The 13,437-nt window shown below is 42.8% G+C and overlaps 1 protein-coding gene across 44 annotated transcripts in view; it reads left to right on the forward strand.

The window, feature by feature from the left end:
* Positions 1 to 13,437, forward strand: part of ANK2 (ankyrin 2) — a 333,329-nt gene that overhangs the window by 236,231 nt on the left and 83,661 nt on the right. For 37 of the 44 annotated variants that reach the window (XM_064149794.1, XM_064149789.1, XM_064149786.1 and 34 more), the window contains 4 exons: positions 1,924 to 2,109; positions 3,107 to 3,130; positions 5,211 to 5,309; positions 6,413 to 6,511. In XM_064149794.1, coding sequence (XP_064005864.1) covers positions 1,924 to 2,109; positions 3,107 to 3,130; positions 5,211 to 5,309; positions 6,413 to 6,511 — 408 coding nt within the window. The remainder of the gene's footprint in view (positions 1 to 1,923; positions 2,110 to 3,106; positions 3,131 to 5,210; positions 5,310 to 6,412; positions 6,512 to 13,437) is intronic. The other 7 variants (XM_064149785.1, XM_064149805.1, XM_064149821.1 and 4 more) reach the window with 1 other exon arrangement.

Here is a 13,437-nt window from a genome sequence, read left to right on the forward strand (position 1 = left end):
TCAGTTACACAGGGCCTCTAATCCAGGATTTGTTCTCATGTTCCCAGAGGCAAAAGGCAAATGCATTAAGCCATTTCAACACCTAATGTAGCCCCAATCTCAGAATTATCTTTCCAGTTCAGCTGTTTCATCAGCTGTTCACCTCTCCTTTTAATTCAGTGCACAGAACTGAGTCTCTACAACAGGAGGAGAGCACGGTGGTATCGCTGTTACAGTGCACCTACTCACGCTTCTACACAGAAGGGAGTGAATGTTATTGGATTACTAAGGGGGAAAATTGCTTTGGCAATTCTTCAGATGTTTCTTCCAGCGTATGTTAGCTCTCATTCCTTCCTAACTTGGCCTTTATCCTCCCATATTCTTCCTCCAGCTCCATCCTGTCACATTCCTATGCCTTTTGCAGTGGATTTCAATCGGTTTGCTCACTTTCTGGCTCAAATAAACTCTTTAGCTGTTCCTTCTGACTTAAAAGACTTTGGGGTTTTTTTCCTTCCCTTTGCTTTCATTGCTGCTCACCATGCCTCCAGTCACAGACCCAGTTAGAGGATGTCTATGTTCCTCCTGATACAGCTGCTCTTTGATCTAATAATAAATAATCTGATCTTTTCCTGCTTCAAATTAAAATAAATTCCTAAACATGATCTGGATTTCTGGGTTCGAAGTCCATGTGTACCTCAAATGCATCTGAAGATGTGCTTTCTTTTTACAGAGATGAGAGCTATTCAGAAACAAGGTCCTTATGTGTTTTTTCACATCTCCTTTGTTCAGTGCTCACTAAGCTTAAGCTGTACCAAACCATTACTAAAAATATGCTTGGTGCTTCATTTTAAGGTGAGATGTAGTTAAGAGAGACACTCTAGAATGATCCTTTGCTTGTGCTTGACATATTCACTACTTTGAAATATCAGAAGCCAATGGCATCCTGGCCTGTGTCAGGAACAGTGTGGCCAGTAGGACAAGAGAGGTTATTCTTCCCTTGTACTCAACACTGGTCACACCTTGAGTACTGTGTCCAGTTCTGGGCCCCTCAATTTGGCAGAGATGTTGAGATACTGGAACGTTTCCAGAGAAGGGCAACAAAGCTGTTGAGAGGCCTGGAACACAAAACCCTATGAGGAGAGGCTGAGAGAGCTGGGGCTGTTTAGCCTGGAGAAGAGGAGGCTCAGGGGTGACCCCATTGCTGTCTACAACTACCTGAAGGGAGGCTGTAGTCAGGTGGGGGTTGGTCTCTTCCGGGCACCCAGCAACAGAACAAGGGAACACAGTCTCAAGTTGTGCTGGGGGAGATATAAGCTGGATGTTAGGAGGAAGTTGTTGGCAGAGAGAGTGATTTCCCATTGGAATGGTCTGCCCAGGGAGGTGGTGGAGGCACCATCCCTGGAGGTCTTCAAGAAAAGCCTGGATGAGGCACTTAGTGCCATGGTGTAGTTGACTGGATTGGATTGGGTGCTAGGTTGGACTGGATGATCCTGGAGGTCTCTTCCAACCTGGCTGATTCTACAATTCTATGGTTCTGAATTGTTTGAACTCATACCTGTGCTGAAATCATAGAATAGCGGAAGCATTTTGGTTGCAAAAGACTGCGAAGTCCAACCATCAATCTGAGACCACTATGGCCATTAAACTGTGTCCCAACGTGTCATGTCTACAGTATTTTGAACACTTCCAGAGATGGAGACTCCACCAGCTCCATGGGCAGCCTATTCCAAAACCTGACCACTCTTACAGTGAAGAAATTTTTCCTAATACCCAGCCTAAGCCTCCTCTGGTGCAGTGTTGTGCCTTCGATGTCATTTCACTGCAGACAGTGGTGCACTGATTTGGTGATGCCCTTCTTAAACCTCTGTGAGAGAACAGTGCTGTGCACACTGCCAAAGCCACGTGTTCTTCAGCTTCCTGAGCGCATCTTCTCTTCTCCACCAGGATGGCTTCACTCCTCTAGCTGTTGCACTGCAGCAAGGCCACAACCAGGCCGTGGCCATCCTCCTGGAAAATGACACCAAGGGCAAAGTGAGGTTACCAGCTCTGCACATCGCTGCTCGGAAGGACGACACCAAATCAGCTGCACTTCTCCTGCAGAATGACCACAATGCCGATGTCCAGTCCAAGGTAATGCTGCTGCCGTGCAGGTAACCAGGTAGCCATGCAGCCCAGTGCCCATGGGCAACAAACTGCTTCCTCCTTAATGGTTAAGGGCAGATTCTGCTGTGGGGAAAGGCAAGCTGCAGTATCACCAGTAATCTACCTACTTGTGCAGTGTTTAGCTACATGGTTATTACAAACTATTTTTGCCTTTTTAGTTACCCTCCCTCTTTATTAGTTACTCCTCCTCCTTTTTAGTTACCCCCCCTCTCCTTTTTAGTTACCCCCCCTTATTTTTAGTTACCCCCCTTCTTTTTAGTTATCTCTTCATTCTTTTTAGTTACCTCCCATCCTTATTAGTTACTCCTTTCTTTTTTGTTACCACCCCTCTTTGTAGTTACCCCCCCTCTTCTTTTTAGTTACCCTCCCTCTCCTTTTTAGTTACCCCCCCTCCTTATTAGTTACTCCTCCTCCTTTTTAGTTACCCCCCTCTCCTTTTTAGTTACCCTCCCTCCTTATTAGTTACTCCTCCTCCTTTTTAGTTACCCCCCTCTCCTTTTTAGTTACCCCTCCTCTCCTTTTTAGTTACCCCCCTTTCCTTTTTAGTTACCCCTTCATTCTTTTTAGTTACCTCCCCTCCTTATTAATTACTCATCTTTCTTTTTTGTTACCACCTCTGCTTTGTAGTTTCCCCCCCTCTTCTTTTTAGTTACCCCCCTCTCCTTTTTAGTTACCCCCCCCCCCCCCCCTTTTTAGTTACCCCCCCTCCTCCTTTTTGGTTATTCTCCTCCTTTCTCTCAGTAAACCAGGAGTCACTGAAATGGCAGCAGAATCACTGCTTCCCTATTAAATAGGATACTAGTTTCTTGCCCAGGGGAATATAGGCTGTATTTAAAGTTAATGCATGCTTGAGTGGCTTTTCCCATCATTAACAGCAATAACTCATTTCAAAAAGCAACATAGTTCTTGGTTTTGTGCCAGTCTTTAATATTGTTCCTCTTCTTCCCAAACCATGCTGCATCAGATGATGGTGAATAGGACGACTGAGGTACCGAGATCAAACCTTTTTGATTACTCTTTCTGTTATAATTATTTTCTCTACTCTGTGGCCAGTATCTCATTGTTATTTAGCCCTAAAAGTGAAGCTACGACTCTCTTTTAACACACTGAAATTTGTGACCCGGTAAACCTGTCTTTATTCAGCCTTTAAGAATTTCTTTTTATTTGTGTCACTATGGAAGTAGACTTTTGAGAATTCACATCAGTTCAAAGAAGTCTGAAGCCAAGTAATGGAGCTAAGAGGATAAAGATGCTGTTCTAGCTCAATTGCATTAATTATGAAAATGCACTCACTTGGTGTAACTAAATTAAGGTGCCTGGCTCAGGCAGAATAAGGGTAAAATTAATTTTCCTTCTTTCACAGTAATAAATATAATCAAATCTGCCAAGGTAAAAACTATTTCAGAGAATCTGCTTACTTTTGTTCCCATTAGGATCTTTTCAATCAGGTTTTGAATAGTCCTTAAGGGGTAGCACATAGTCAAAACTCACCTGTAGCAGATAGTATCACATTTCCCATATGCATTCTGGAAACACCAACTCTTCTGGGTCTGAACTGTGATTTCTCCCCTGAAGATTATCACCTCACTTAGGAGGAAGAATGATTTCCAAGAATGTGGACAGCATTTGAATGTCTGCTTTGAAAGAATGGAGCTTCTCTGTTAGATGAGGGAATGAATTTTGAATGCAGGCAGCCGTGTGGTGTGTGCATACATGAGCAAGTTGCTACGACGCAGCTGATGATGTGATGTGAAAGGGTGAGATGCTCAAACCAGCTCATCTTGGCATCTGCCCATGGGTGCATTCTTCTCTGTGGAAAATGGAAAGGGGTTATGTCTCCTTCAAAAGCCATCAGAGTCTTTTTAGTCCTTTGTATCCACAAGAAGGTAATTGTTACTGCAATCTGCATTCAGTCTACAGCTTAATGCAGTATCGTATCTGTGTACCAAGTATCCTCAGCAGGCATTTCCCTGGTAATTTATCACAGCAAGGAGACTATGAATTTAATGAGTGTTGGATTCTGCTTTGACCAGCATCACCTGTGAGCTGACAGGGAAGTAAATGGAACATGGGCAAAACAGTGAGCTGGTGTGGTGCCTTTTGGGACTAAAGTTGATTTTAGAGTGTGACATCTGCCTGCATTTCTTTAGTCCATCAGTAGTTTACTTTTAAATGATGCTTTGTACACTGAAAGTAATGAAAACTAGTTGAAATCACCAGCCAAAAGTCTTTCTACAACCAGCAGTAAGATCTGATCAAATTCAGTGTAGAGCTCTTCAGGGAAACCTCAAAAGCAAAGTCTTTGAATTACTTATGAGACTAAAAGCTTGCTCTGTGTTCCAGTTTTTGAAAATTTAATCTCTTTTTTTCTGTTGTTGTCAAGCAATTCTGTATTTCATAGCTGGGGCAAGTTTCAGCTTCTAGTGTTCAAGAGGGCAATAAGTAATTGTTGGACTTTTTGTTTTGTTTGTTTGTTTTTTTCTGATGTGTAGATGGCAAAAGATTCTTCAGATCCTTTGAGATCCAAACTGTATATAAATATGAATAATTATGATTCTTCAGCTGTGCTACTGAGCAATCTCTCATGCACATCAGGTTCTTGGATTACATGCTGAATAGCCATTGGTTTCCTAAAACACACAGAGAGAGGAAATATCTTGTTGATATTTCTATTTCTAAGAGCAGTAAGATAAGTCTAACAACTTTTTTGGTCATTTTTTCAAACCCAGTAAAAGATGCAGCCAAAAAGATCCATGTTGCTTCTGAATTGTAGTAAGGAAAGTCCCTTTATTTTCTGTAAGAGTGACTAATAGATTAATCTGTTCTGTGAAAGCTTCTCTCCTTATTGGCCACTGATACAGGAGGCTGACTTGGAGAAGGAAATAAGGAAGCACTTTGGATAACCTCTCATTTGAAAACTGTACTCTCTGCCCAAAAGACTGAGACTGGACAAAATCGACACAATACAATTGCTTGCCAGCAGCTTTTGAACTCTGAAAGTCAAGTTTAGTGCAGGTGATTGCCTTGGATGAAGTAGTTTCTGTACTGAGGGCTGTTTCCCTTTGTAGAGTGGCTTTACACCTTTGCACATTGCCGCGCACTACGGAAATGTCAACGTGGCGACGCTTCTGCTGAACCGAGGAGCTGCTGTCGACTTCACAGCAAGGGTATGGAGCCATTTCCTTCTCTTCTTGGTCACAATGGCCTGCAGAAGTGGGAGTGTTTCTCTGTGTAATTCTTAGGAGTAAGAGAGTAGCGAAGCAATGCTGCGATTCCCTTGTGTTCAAAGATCACAGGATGTTAGGGGTTGGGAGGGACCTCCACAGATCACCTTTTTGTGGCACTAATTCTTAAATGCTGCCCAATGCAGTGCACCAGAGTCCTGGAAGCTGAGTAGCCACTCTGCTGAAGGAATTAGGCTCCTTTGACTAGCTCCATAAAGCTGATATTCCCATAATGTCTCAACTCCCTTCAGCTTTTCTGTCAGTGACAGGCTTTTTCAGTGTTTACTCTGCTACCTTAATGGGCTTTTTTCATACAGACGCGTTGTGAAAAGTAAAGTGAGGTATATTGCTGTTAGAGGAGTGCAACAATAAAAGCACTAATTAATCATGGCTGCTCTTTTATGGTGAGCAACCTCAGAGCTACAGAATGCAGTGACCTTGTAGTCTGAAGCAGTCTGGCAGGCTGGACCTCCACACAGCTCCTTGATCACAAGGTTTCTCTTTAATTTCGCTAGGCATACTTTGAATTACTTTAAAGTTCTGCCTTTCAGACTGACTTCCCCCTATTCCCCATCTGAAATAGCTGCCAGTATTACCTCTTTCCTCACCCCAAGTGCTTGCAAGGACTTTCAGCCTAGACAGGACCAACTCTTTTATGCTATTGGCATTGCACTAAGAAGGTTCCTGTGTGTAGGAGTGGCACATTTCTGTACTCTGTGTGTGCTGCAGTGATTTAAATGCATCATTGTTTTGTGGGACTCTGATCTATGTATGTCTGTCTGACTCTGGGGCTGTGGTGTTTGCTGCTTTGGCAGATGTGCTGCTTTGTTTATTAAACTTCTCCAAGCTATGAATAAAGATCTTGCTCAGGAAGGAATTACTAACTCTAGCTTGTATGGTGTGTGCCAAGCTCTGATGCTCAAGTACATTTTTGCTTATTCTCTACGATGTGGTGGTCTCAGTTTTTTGTGATCAGAACACAAATTCACCACCATTAGGCACTTTCAAATCCACCATGCTCATTGTTTGTTCTTTTCATGGTGTAGAATGGAATCACCCCACTGCATGTGGCTTCCAAAAGGGGAAACACAAACATGGTGAAGCTCTTGTTGGATCGTGGAGGGCAGATCGATGCCAAAACCAGGGTGAGTCTTTCTATTCCCTGAATGTAATGTTGCCCCTTCTTGGGAATGGATTGGGATTTTTGCTTGCTTTATTTTGGTTTTCTTTTGTTTTTTTAAGCCAAAGACTGGGAATGCCAAGATTCATAGCTAGGAGTGCAGCTTCAGTGATTGTGTCTTGTTCTCTGTTCTTAAAGTAAGACATCAGATGTGTCTGTTATAAATGACTGGTGTCAGATAAAGAATGGCAGTTACTGGTGATAGAAGGAGGCAGATACTCCTTCCTTTAGTCTGCATAATCTACATACATCAATCAAGAAAAATCTGAGGAAGCAGATCTTTCTGAGGAAATAAATCTTAGTTGGTCCAGCTTCTCATGACTCAAGAATCTCTGTGCTGCACAGCAGTGGGAAGTGGAGGGGCTGGACTCAGCAAGGCCTTTCAGTTCTCTGTCTCCTAAATGTTCTGGTTCCAGTCTTTATGTGCCTCATGGAAATAGCTGTGGTGGGCTGGCTGCCAGTTCTTATTGAAGGATCAAGTAATTGGGAACAAGTAACCTACTCTGTGCCAGCAGCCTCTTGCCTCTTCTCCAGACTAATTGGAGAATGAGGTGATGCTCACTGGCTTTTTCCTCCCAGTTGTTCTCTTGAAATGCCACATCAGTGTTGTCTTCTCTATTTATGGGTGATTTTGTGATCATTTAGGGCAAAAGAAAAGCCCACCAATTTCTATGGGCAATGTTAATTAGTTCAAATGGGATCTTGGAGTCACCTAGGCAAACATGTTAACTCGAACTGCACAGGAGTAATTTGAAAGCTGCTGCTTTTTTAAGCACTGATCTGCAAAGTTGTCTCTCTCAGGTGTTTTAGAGCACAGTTTAGAGCTGGACATAAGAAGTTTTGTTTAATAAGGTAGAAAGGTAGAGGACACTGCAGTCAACTACCCATGTAGCTGCTTCAATCTCTGCAGTTTATTAGTTAAATCAACCATGTGCTGCTTCATAAGCTAGGAGGACAATTGTGGTTATTCTGCACATCTATATGAGATTATGATTTAGATTATTGATTATTTATGAAATTATGTCCCTCTCTCTTTTTTTCTTGTAAACTACTGATGATGGAAAATGCTGCCTCTTGTGAGGGTGTGCAGTAAATCATCCCTGCTCAGATTTTCCACATTAAGTGCCCAAAATGTCATGGTAGAGAGGCATGAAATGGTAAAAATGCACTGCAGGCAGGATATTCCACATGCTCATAAACCCAGCAGTGGTACAGAAGTGGTCCATTTGGTCTATGGAATGGCAGCATTGAATTCAACTCTCTCCTGTGCAGCATTTAGACACTTATTCTAGACATGTTGGTACAGGTGGTTGTAAAGGATATCTTCGGTTTCAGAGGGCAAGGTTTGTTCCTTTCCCCACTCACCCACAGAGGTCGAAGTGAATGAAACTGAACAAAGAGGACTTTGCCCAGCGTAGGTAGAAGGTGCTAATTTTAGAGTCTTCTCATTACCTTGGCTTCCTGCCCTTCGTCAGCTGCTACACTGGCTCAGAAGTGGCTGGCACACAGGTATCAGTGCAAAGCCACAGAGGTCTCCTAAAGCACGCATGCATCCCAGTCTGCACAGGCTCAGCAGCCTCCTCTTGCTTTCATCTCCTGCCTTCTCCCTGCTCAAAGGCACACGGCAGTGGTCGGTTGCGTGCACTTGCCAGTGGGGAAGATTCCAGAGCTCTGGTTTTGCTGTCAGTGTTTCTGTGGCATGATCTCCTCTTCATGCCAGCTGTTTATATCATCTGGGTGTCTTTCTTTTCCCTGTGCTCTGTCCGCATGCCTTTTGTGCTTTGCTATGGCCGTGAGTATGTAGGGCATTGAAGAGGTAGGTTGTGCGTTGCATGCCGTGCCTATGTGTGTCTTGTACTCCAAAGGACCGACCTCTGCCTCCTCCACCTTGGTACTAACATGCTTGCTTTTCCATGCTCTCCTTTGCATCTCTCCTGAGGAACACCTGCATTCTTCCAGTAGGTCAGATTTTCTGGGAAACTGGAAGTAAATGTATTAGGATACTGCTTGGGCTTTTATTCTTGGTCTCCACACTGCAGCAAAATAAGCTCTTTGCCTAAAGTCCTCGTAGCTTTCATTCAGTTTATTTTTAACATGACATCTGATGAGGCATAAATTGAGATGCAAAGTTTTATTTTCACAGATTTTAAATGAGCCTCAGTACTTTGATTTTTGCAGAGTTAATCTGTGAAATCCTTTTATGTTTGAAAATGGTTCACTGGAACGATCCATTAGGAACCCCTACATTGTCTGAAGAAAAGGATAAATTAAAATGTATGTTCTTCAAAGGGAGTAAATTATGCATGTGTCCTGCTGTTCATAGTTACTGCTGCATGTCAGAGGAGAGCCCTGCTTACTGCAGGAATTGCATATTTTTCTTTCCTATACATTTCATAATGCATTTGCTGACAGCTTATGACATTTCTCACTAAAGATGCAGAATTGCTAGTAAATTTACTTGCTACACTTATATTTTAAAATGAATTATGTTGTCTTAATTTTAGGGGCAAGTTTTACCATTTTCTTCTCAAATGACTATTGGATAAGTTTTTAAATGTGGAAGGTCACTTCTATATATTGTATTTAAAGCCCAAATGTGAGTTCCATTCCCAGTGGTGTCATTAGGATACTGTTATTAGTACTATCTGTGATATCAGTGTTTGTGCTACTTCTCTTCACACAGAAGCCTTGTCTAGGATTGTGTTTACCAAGTAATTTACAGGTCAGTCTGCTCTTGTGAGACCTCACCTCAAATGCTGCCTCCAGTTCTGGTGTCTCCAGCGTAAGAAGGACACAGAGCTGTTGGAGCAAGTCCAGAGGAGGACCAAGGGCTGGAGCACCTCTGCTATGAGGACAGGCTGAGGGAGCTGAGGTTGTTCAGCCTGCAGAAGATAAAACTTCAAGTATTGGAAGGGGAGACCTTCCAATACCTGAAGGCATCCTACAGGAAGACTGGAGAGGGACTTTTCCTAAGGAAGTCTAAAGACAGGACAAGAGAGAATGGATTTAAGATGAGGGAGAGCAGAGTTAGACTGGATCTTAGGAAGAAGTTCTTCAGTATGAGGCTGGCGAGACTCTGGAATAGGTTGCCCAGGAAGGTTGTGAATGTCCCTCCCTGGGGGAGATAAACAGAAACATGGGGAATGGCCACAGTTGGTCAGGCCCATAGGACATCTAGTTGTCCCAATGGCAGGAAGGTTGGACTAGATGACTTCTAAGGTCTCTTCCCATCTGAGCCATTCTATGATTATGCTAAAGCATTTAATAATTAAAATGTTAGTTAAATCTGTGTTTTCACTTTGAAAGTAGGAAAGCATTTACAACCTTCCTGAAACAATAAATGTTATTACAGAGAGAATTCTGGTAAGCATTTAAAAAGCAGAACAATTTCATCCTGCCCAAAATACATTTCTATTAAAAAAAAAAAGAGAAATATATCCTGATATAAGAGGATAGTAATAGCAAGGACATGTGGGATATTGAGATGTTACTGACCATTAAATGGTCTTAGGAGTGTTCTTTATGAATGCAGTTGTTACAGTAGTTCTATTTTTACCATCCCTCTGTGTTACATGTATAGGGAAAAAGAGAATAAAACCTGAGGCTTTTCTAGGTTTTGTCTAATTTTTTTGCTTTTAAACTACAGTGTTGGTCACCTTGCTGGTATTTCCATTTTTGTGGCACTATGCAAACACACTTGGGAGGGGGGAGGAACACTTTCACCTGTCTCAGGCACTGAAGCCGTCATGTAGTTTGTGTTCTTTCTATTGAGTCTTGCCAACATTGAAATTAGTTTTTTCTTGCTTTTCTTTGGACTCATTTTGCAGGCTCTTGTCCAGAATATTTACAATTTAAAAAAAATCCCTGGGCTGAAACAGAGAATGCAGCCTTGGAATGGAAAGCTTATTGTCTGGGAAAGTACCCATGTGGTGTTCTTGGAGGCTGGCAGCTGGGGCTGGAGCAGCAAGCAGATGTGGTTGTGTGGAGAGTGAGTCTGGTGAATGCCATTTAGGTTGGAGAAGGGCCACGGAAAAGAAAGGAGTCTCAGCTGGAGCTGAAAGGAGTGGAAGGTTGATCACAGGGATCTACAGTGCTAATGGGGAAAGAAAAAACAAGGAAGCTGTGGGAAATGGAACTTGCGTTTGTTTGGGTTGTTTTTTCTGGGGTGGATGTGCTTCAGACACCTCTTGACAGTCATTCTGGGAACCAACTGAGGTTCATTTGTCGTGATCCTTCATTTTGTGTGTATGCTTCCTGGTAAGATGGGTGCTCTGCTGTTTGCACGTGGCCTGAGGTTCCCATCACAAAGCCCATGTAGGGGATCCTGGCCCTGTCTGAGCACTGTGCTGTGCTTACAGTGGGTTTTTCCTGCGGTCACGCTGCTGTCACATTCTCTCCTAGTCTTCACCCCTGCACAGAGCACTAATAATTCATTGGCAGTTTTTTTGCCATTCCTAAAGCGATACCAGATTATAAATATCTAACCACAATGCAGATATTAGCTATAAAAAAAAGTCAGTGGATTCATAAAACGTCTAGGAGAGAGCAGCATGTTGGACAGATTATCTAAGCAAGCTACATAGCGACTGTTATTTGGGGTTTCTGAAGTTAATATCTCATCACTCAGGCAAATGCACAGTGTAAGTTTTGCTGTACTTTGAGTGCAGACCTGGAGGAGTGCTTCGGAGCATGCTTAATTATGGCAAGGCTGAGGGCTTAGAGCAAGAGGGAGATTTGCCTTGTTTGTTTGCACAGAGATGAGGTTCAGAAGCATAGGATCATAGAATTGTTCAGGTTGCAAAAGACCTTTGAGATCAGCAAGTCCAACTGAGGACTTTGTGTAGTAGGAACTCTGCTCTGGTGAGACTTCACCTGGAGTACTGTGTCCAGCTCTGGGGTCCCCAGCACAAGAGAGACATGGGTCTGGTGGAGTGAGTCCAGAGAGGATCACGAAGATGATCCTATGAAGCCAGGCTGAAAGGATTATGGCTGTTTAGCCTGGAGAAGGCTTCTGGGAGACCTTAGAGCTGCATTTCAGTATCCAAAGGGGACCTACAGGAAGGCTGGGGAAGGACTGGTTTAGAAGGGGTTGTAGTGATAGCATGGGTCAGTGGTTTGAAACTGGAGCAGGGTGGATTTAGGTTGGACATGAGGAGCAAGTTCTGGACAATGAGAGTGGTGAAATACTGCAACAGGCTGCCCAGGGATGTGGTTGAGGCCCCATTCCTGGAGACATTCAAGGTCAGATTTGATGTGTCCCTCAGCAGCCTGCGATAGTTGCAGGTGCCCCTGTTGATTGCAGTGGGGTTGGACAAGAAACCTTTGGGGCTCCCTTCCAACCCAATGCAATCTGTGAGTCTGTGAAAAATGCAGAGGCCTTTGTGGAGGAAAGTTAGACAATTTTGCATGTCTAACATACAGAAAACTAACATTTTGCTTCACCCTTACAAAAAAGAGAATCTGCAGCTATAGTTTAGAAGAATTCTAGGACAACTTGGCCTGTGATGTTCATGTGCTGTCATCTGCCTTCATTCCAATGAGCACTGAATGTGCCCAACTGTCCCTCTGTAGAGATGCTGCCCATATAATTTCCCATTTGGAATCTCTTGTAAGCAGAGCTTCTTTTTATCTCTAACTCTGGTAAGCTGAAATAAAGCATCTGAATCACTGTGAAATGACCCAATGATTTGTCTTCCTGAGCCCTGCAGTTGGGAGTCACAAATTCAGAATTAATTTTGCAGGTTAAATAATGACCAGTGATTCATTTTCACCCAAAGAAGGCAAAAGTTTACCTTCAAATTTTGAAAGGCATTTAAGAGGAAATCAAGAGTGGTGGAATTTCATGACACAGGGGGTTGTAGTGTCATTTCTAACAGTGAACCCAGCAAAGCATCAGCTAGGAGAGTAATGTGTGGGAGCAGGAAAACACCAGGAGCAGGTTGGCACTTAGAGAACATTTACCTCTCCATTCTGTACTCTTTAAGATGAGCAGATAAATACTGGACTTCTTAAAATACAGAATTGCTGAGTTCCTTATTTCATGGCACAGCAGCCTTGATGTTTGTGGGACATCCATTATTGCTGCTTCAAAGTCTGTGTCTCTTTGACCCAGTGTTGTGTGTCAAGTGATGTGTTCTTCACTTTCCATATTTGGTGTACCAATTAGCAGGGGGATGATTAAAAACCAGTGCACAGGGAAGCTCCTGCAGTGGATTTCACAGTGCTGGGGTTCATTGCAAATATGCAGTGGTGCAAAAGAAGACTAATTTGGTACACTCCTGATGCTGGCTGCTGTCAGCTTGTCCTCAGTGTATTATGTACTAGTTCTTCTACTAGAACACATCTGTCTTTGCAATTCTCCTCCTTTCTGATGAAAACATATAAGCAAAATTAGAATCTAAAGCATTACATATACAATAATTTGTAGTATAGACACAGAAGGAGGGACTAGAAGAGGGTTATGTGGGAGGGCTGCAAAGCTCATTGCTGCATTCACCTGCTGGAAAGGGCACAGACAGTAAATGATGATGCATTTATAAAGGCATGATAGAATATGTAGCAAGTTTTTGTCTCTGCTTTTAGAGGGAATTATAGCTAAGAAGAGAGGAGAAGTCATGCTTTTCAGTGACTTAGTCCTTATTTTTGTTTCAGCTAGACCTTCTTGTGATGTGTTCCTTAACTTGCAGTTTTCTCTCTCTGAGGATTTGCCCCATTTTTCTTCAAGGGTTTACACAATTCTGCCTTTTTATTTGCTGTTGTATAAAGTAGAACAACATCAAAGTGCAGGTAGAAAAAATGAACCTCCCACATTGACTAAAAATGTAGAGCACAAAAGGGCCAGAAACTGGGAAGAAATACCAAAGAAATACCTTTCCTACGAATATGTTTGGG

The sequence above is a fragment of the Pogoniulus pusillus genome, chromosome 10 (genome assembly GCF_015220805.1).
Source record: "Pogoniulus pusillus isolate bPogPus1 chromosome 10, bPogPus1.pri, whole genome shotgun sequence".
NCBI classification, from domain to species: domain Eukaryota; kingdom Metazoa; phylum Chordata; class Aves; order Piciformes; family Lybiidae; genus Pogoniulus; species Pogoniulus pusillus.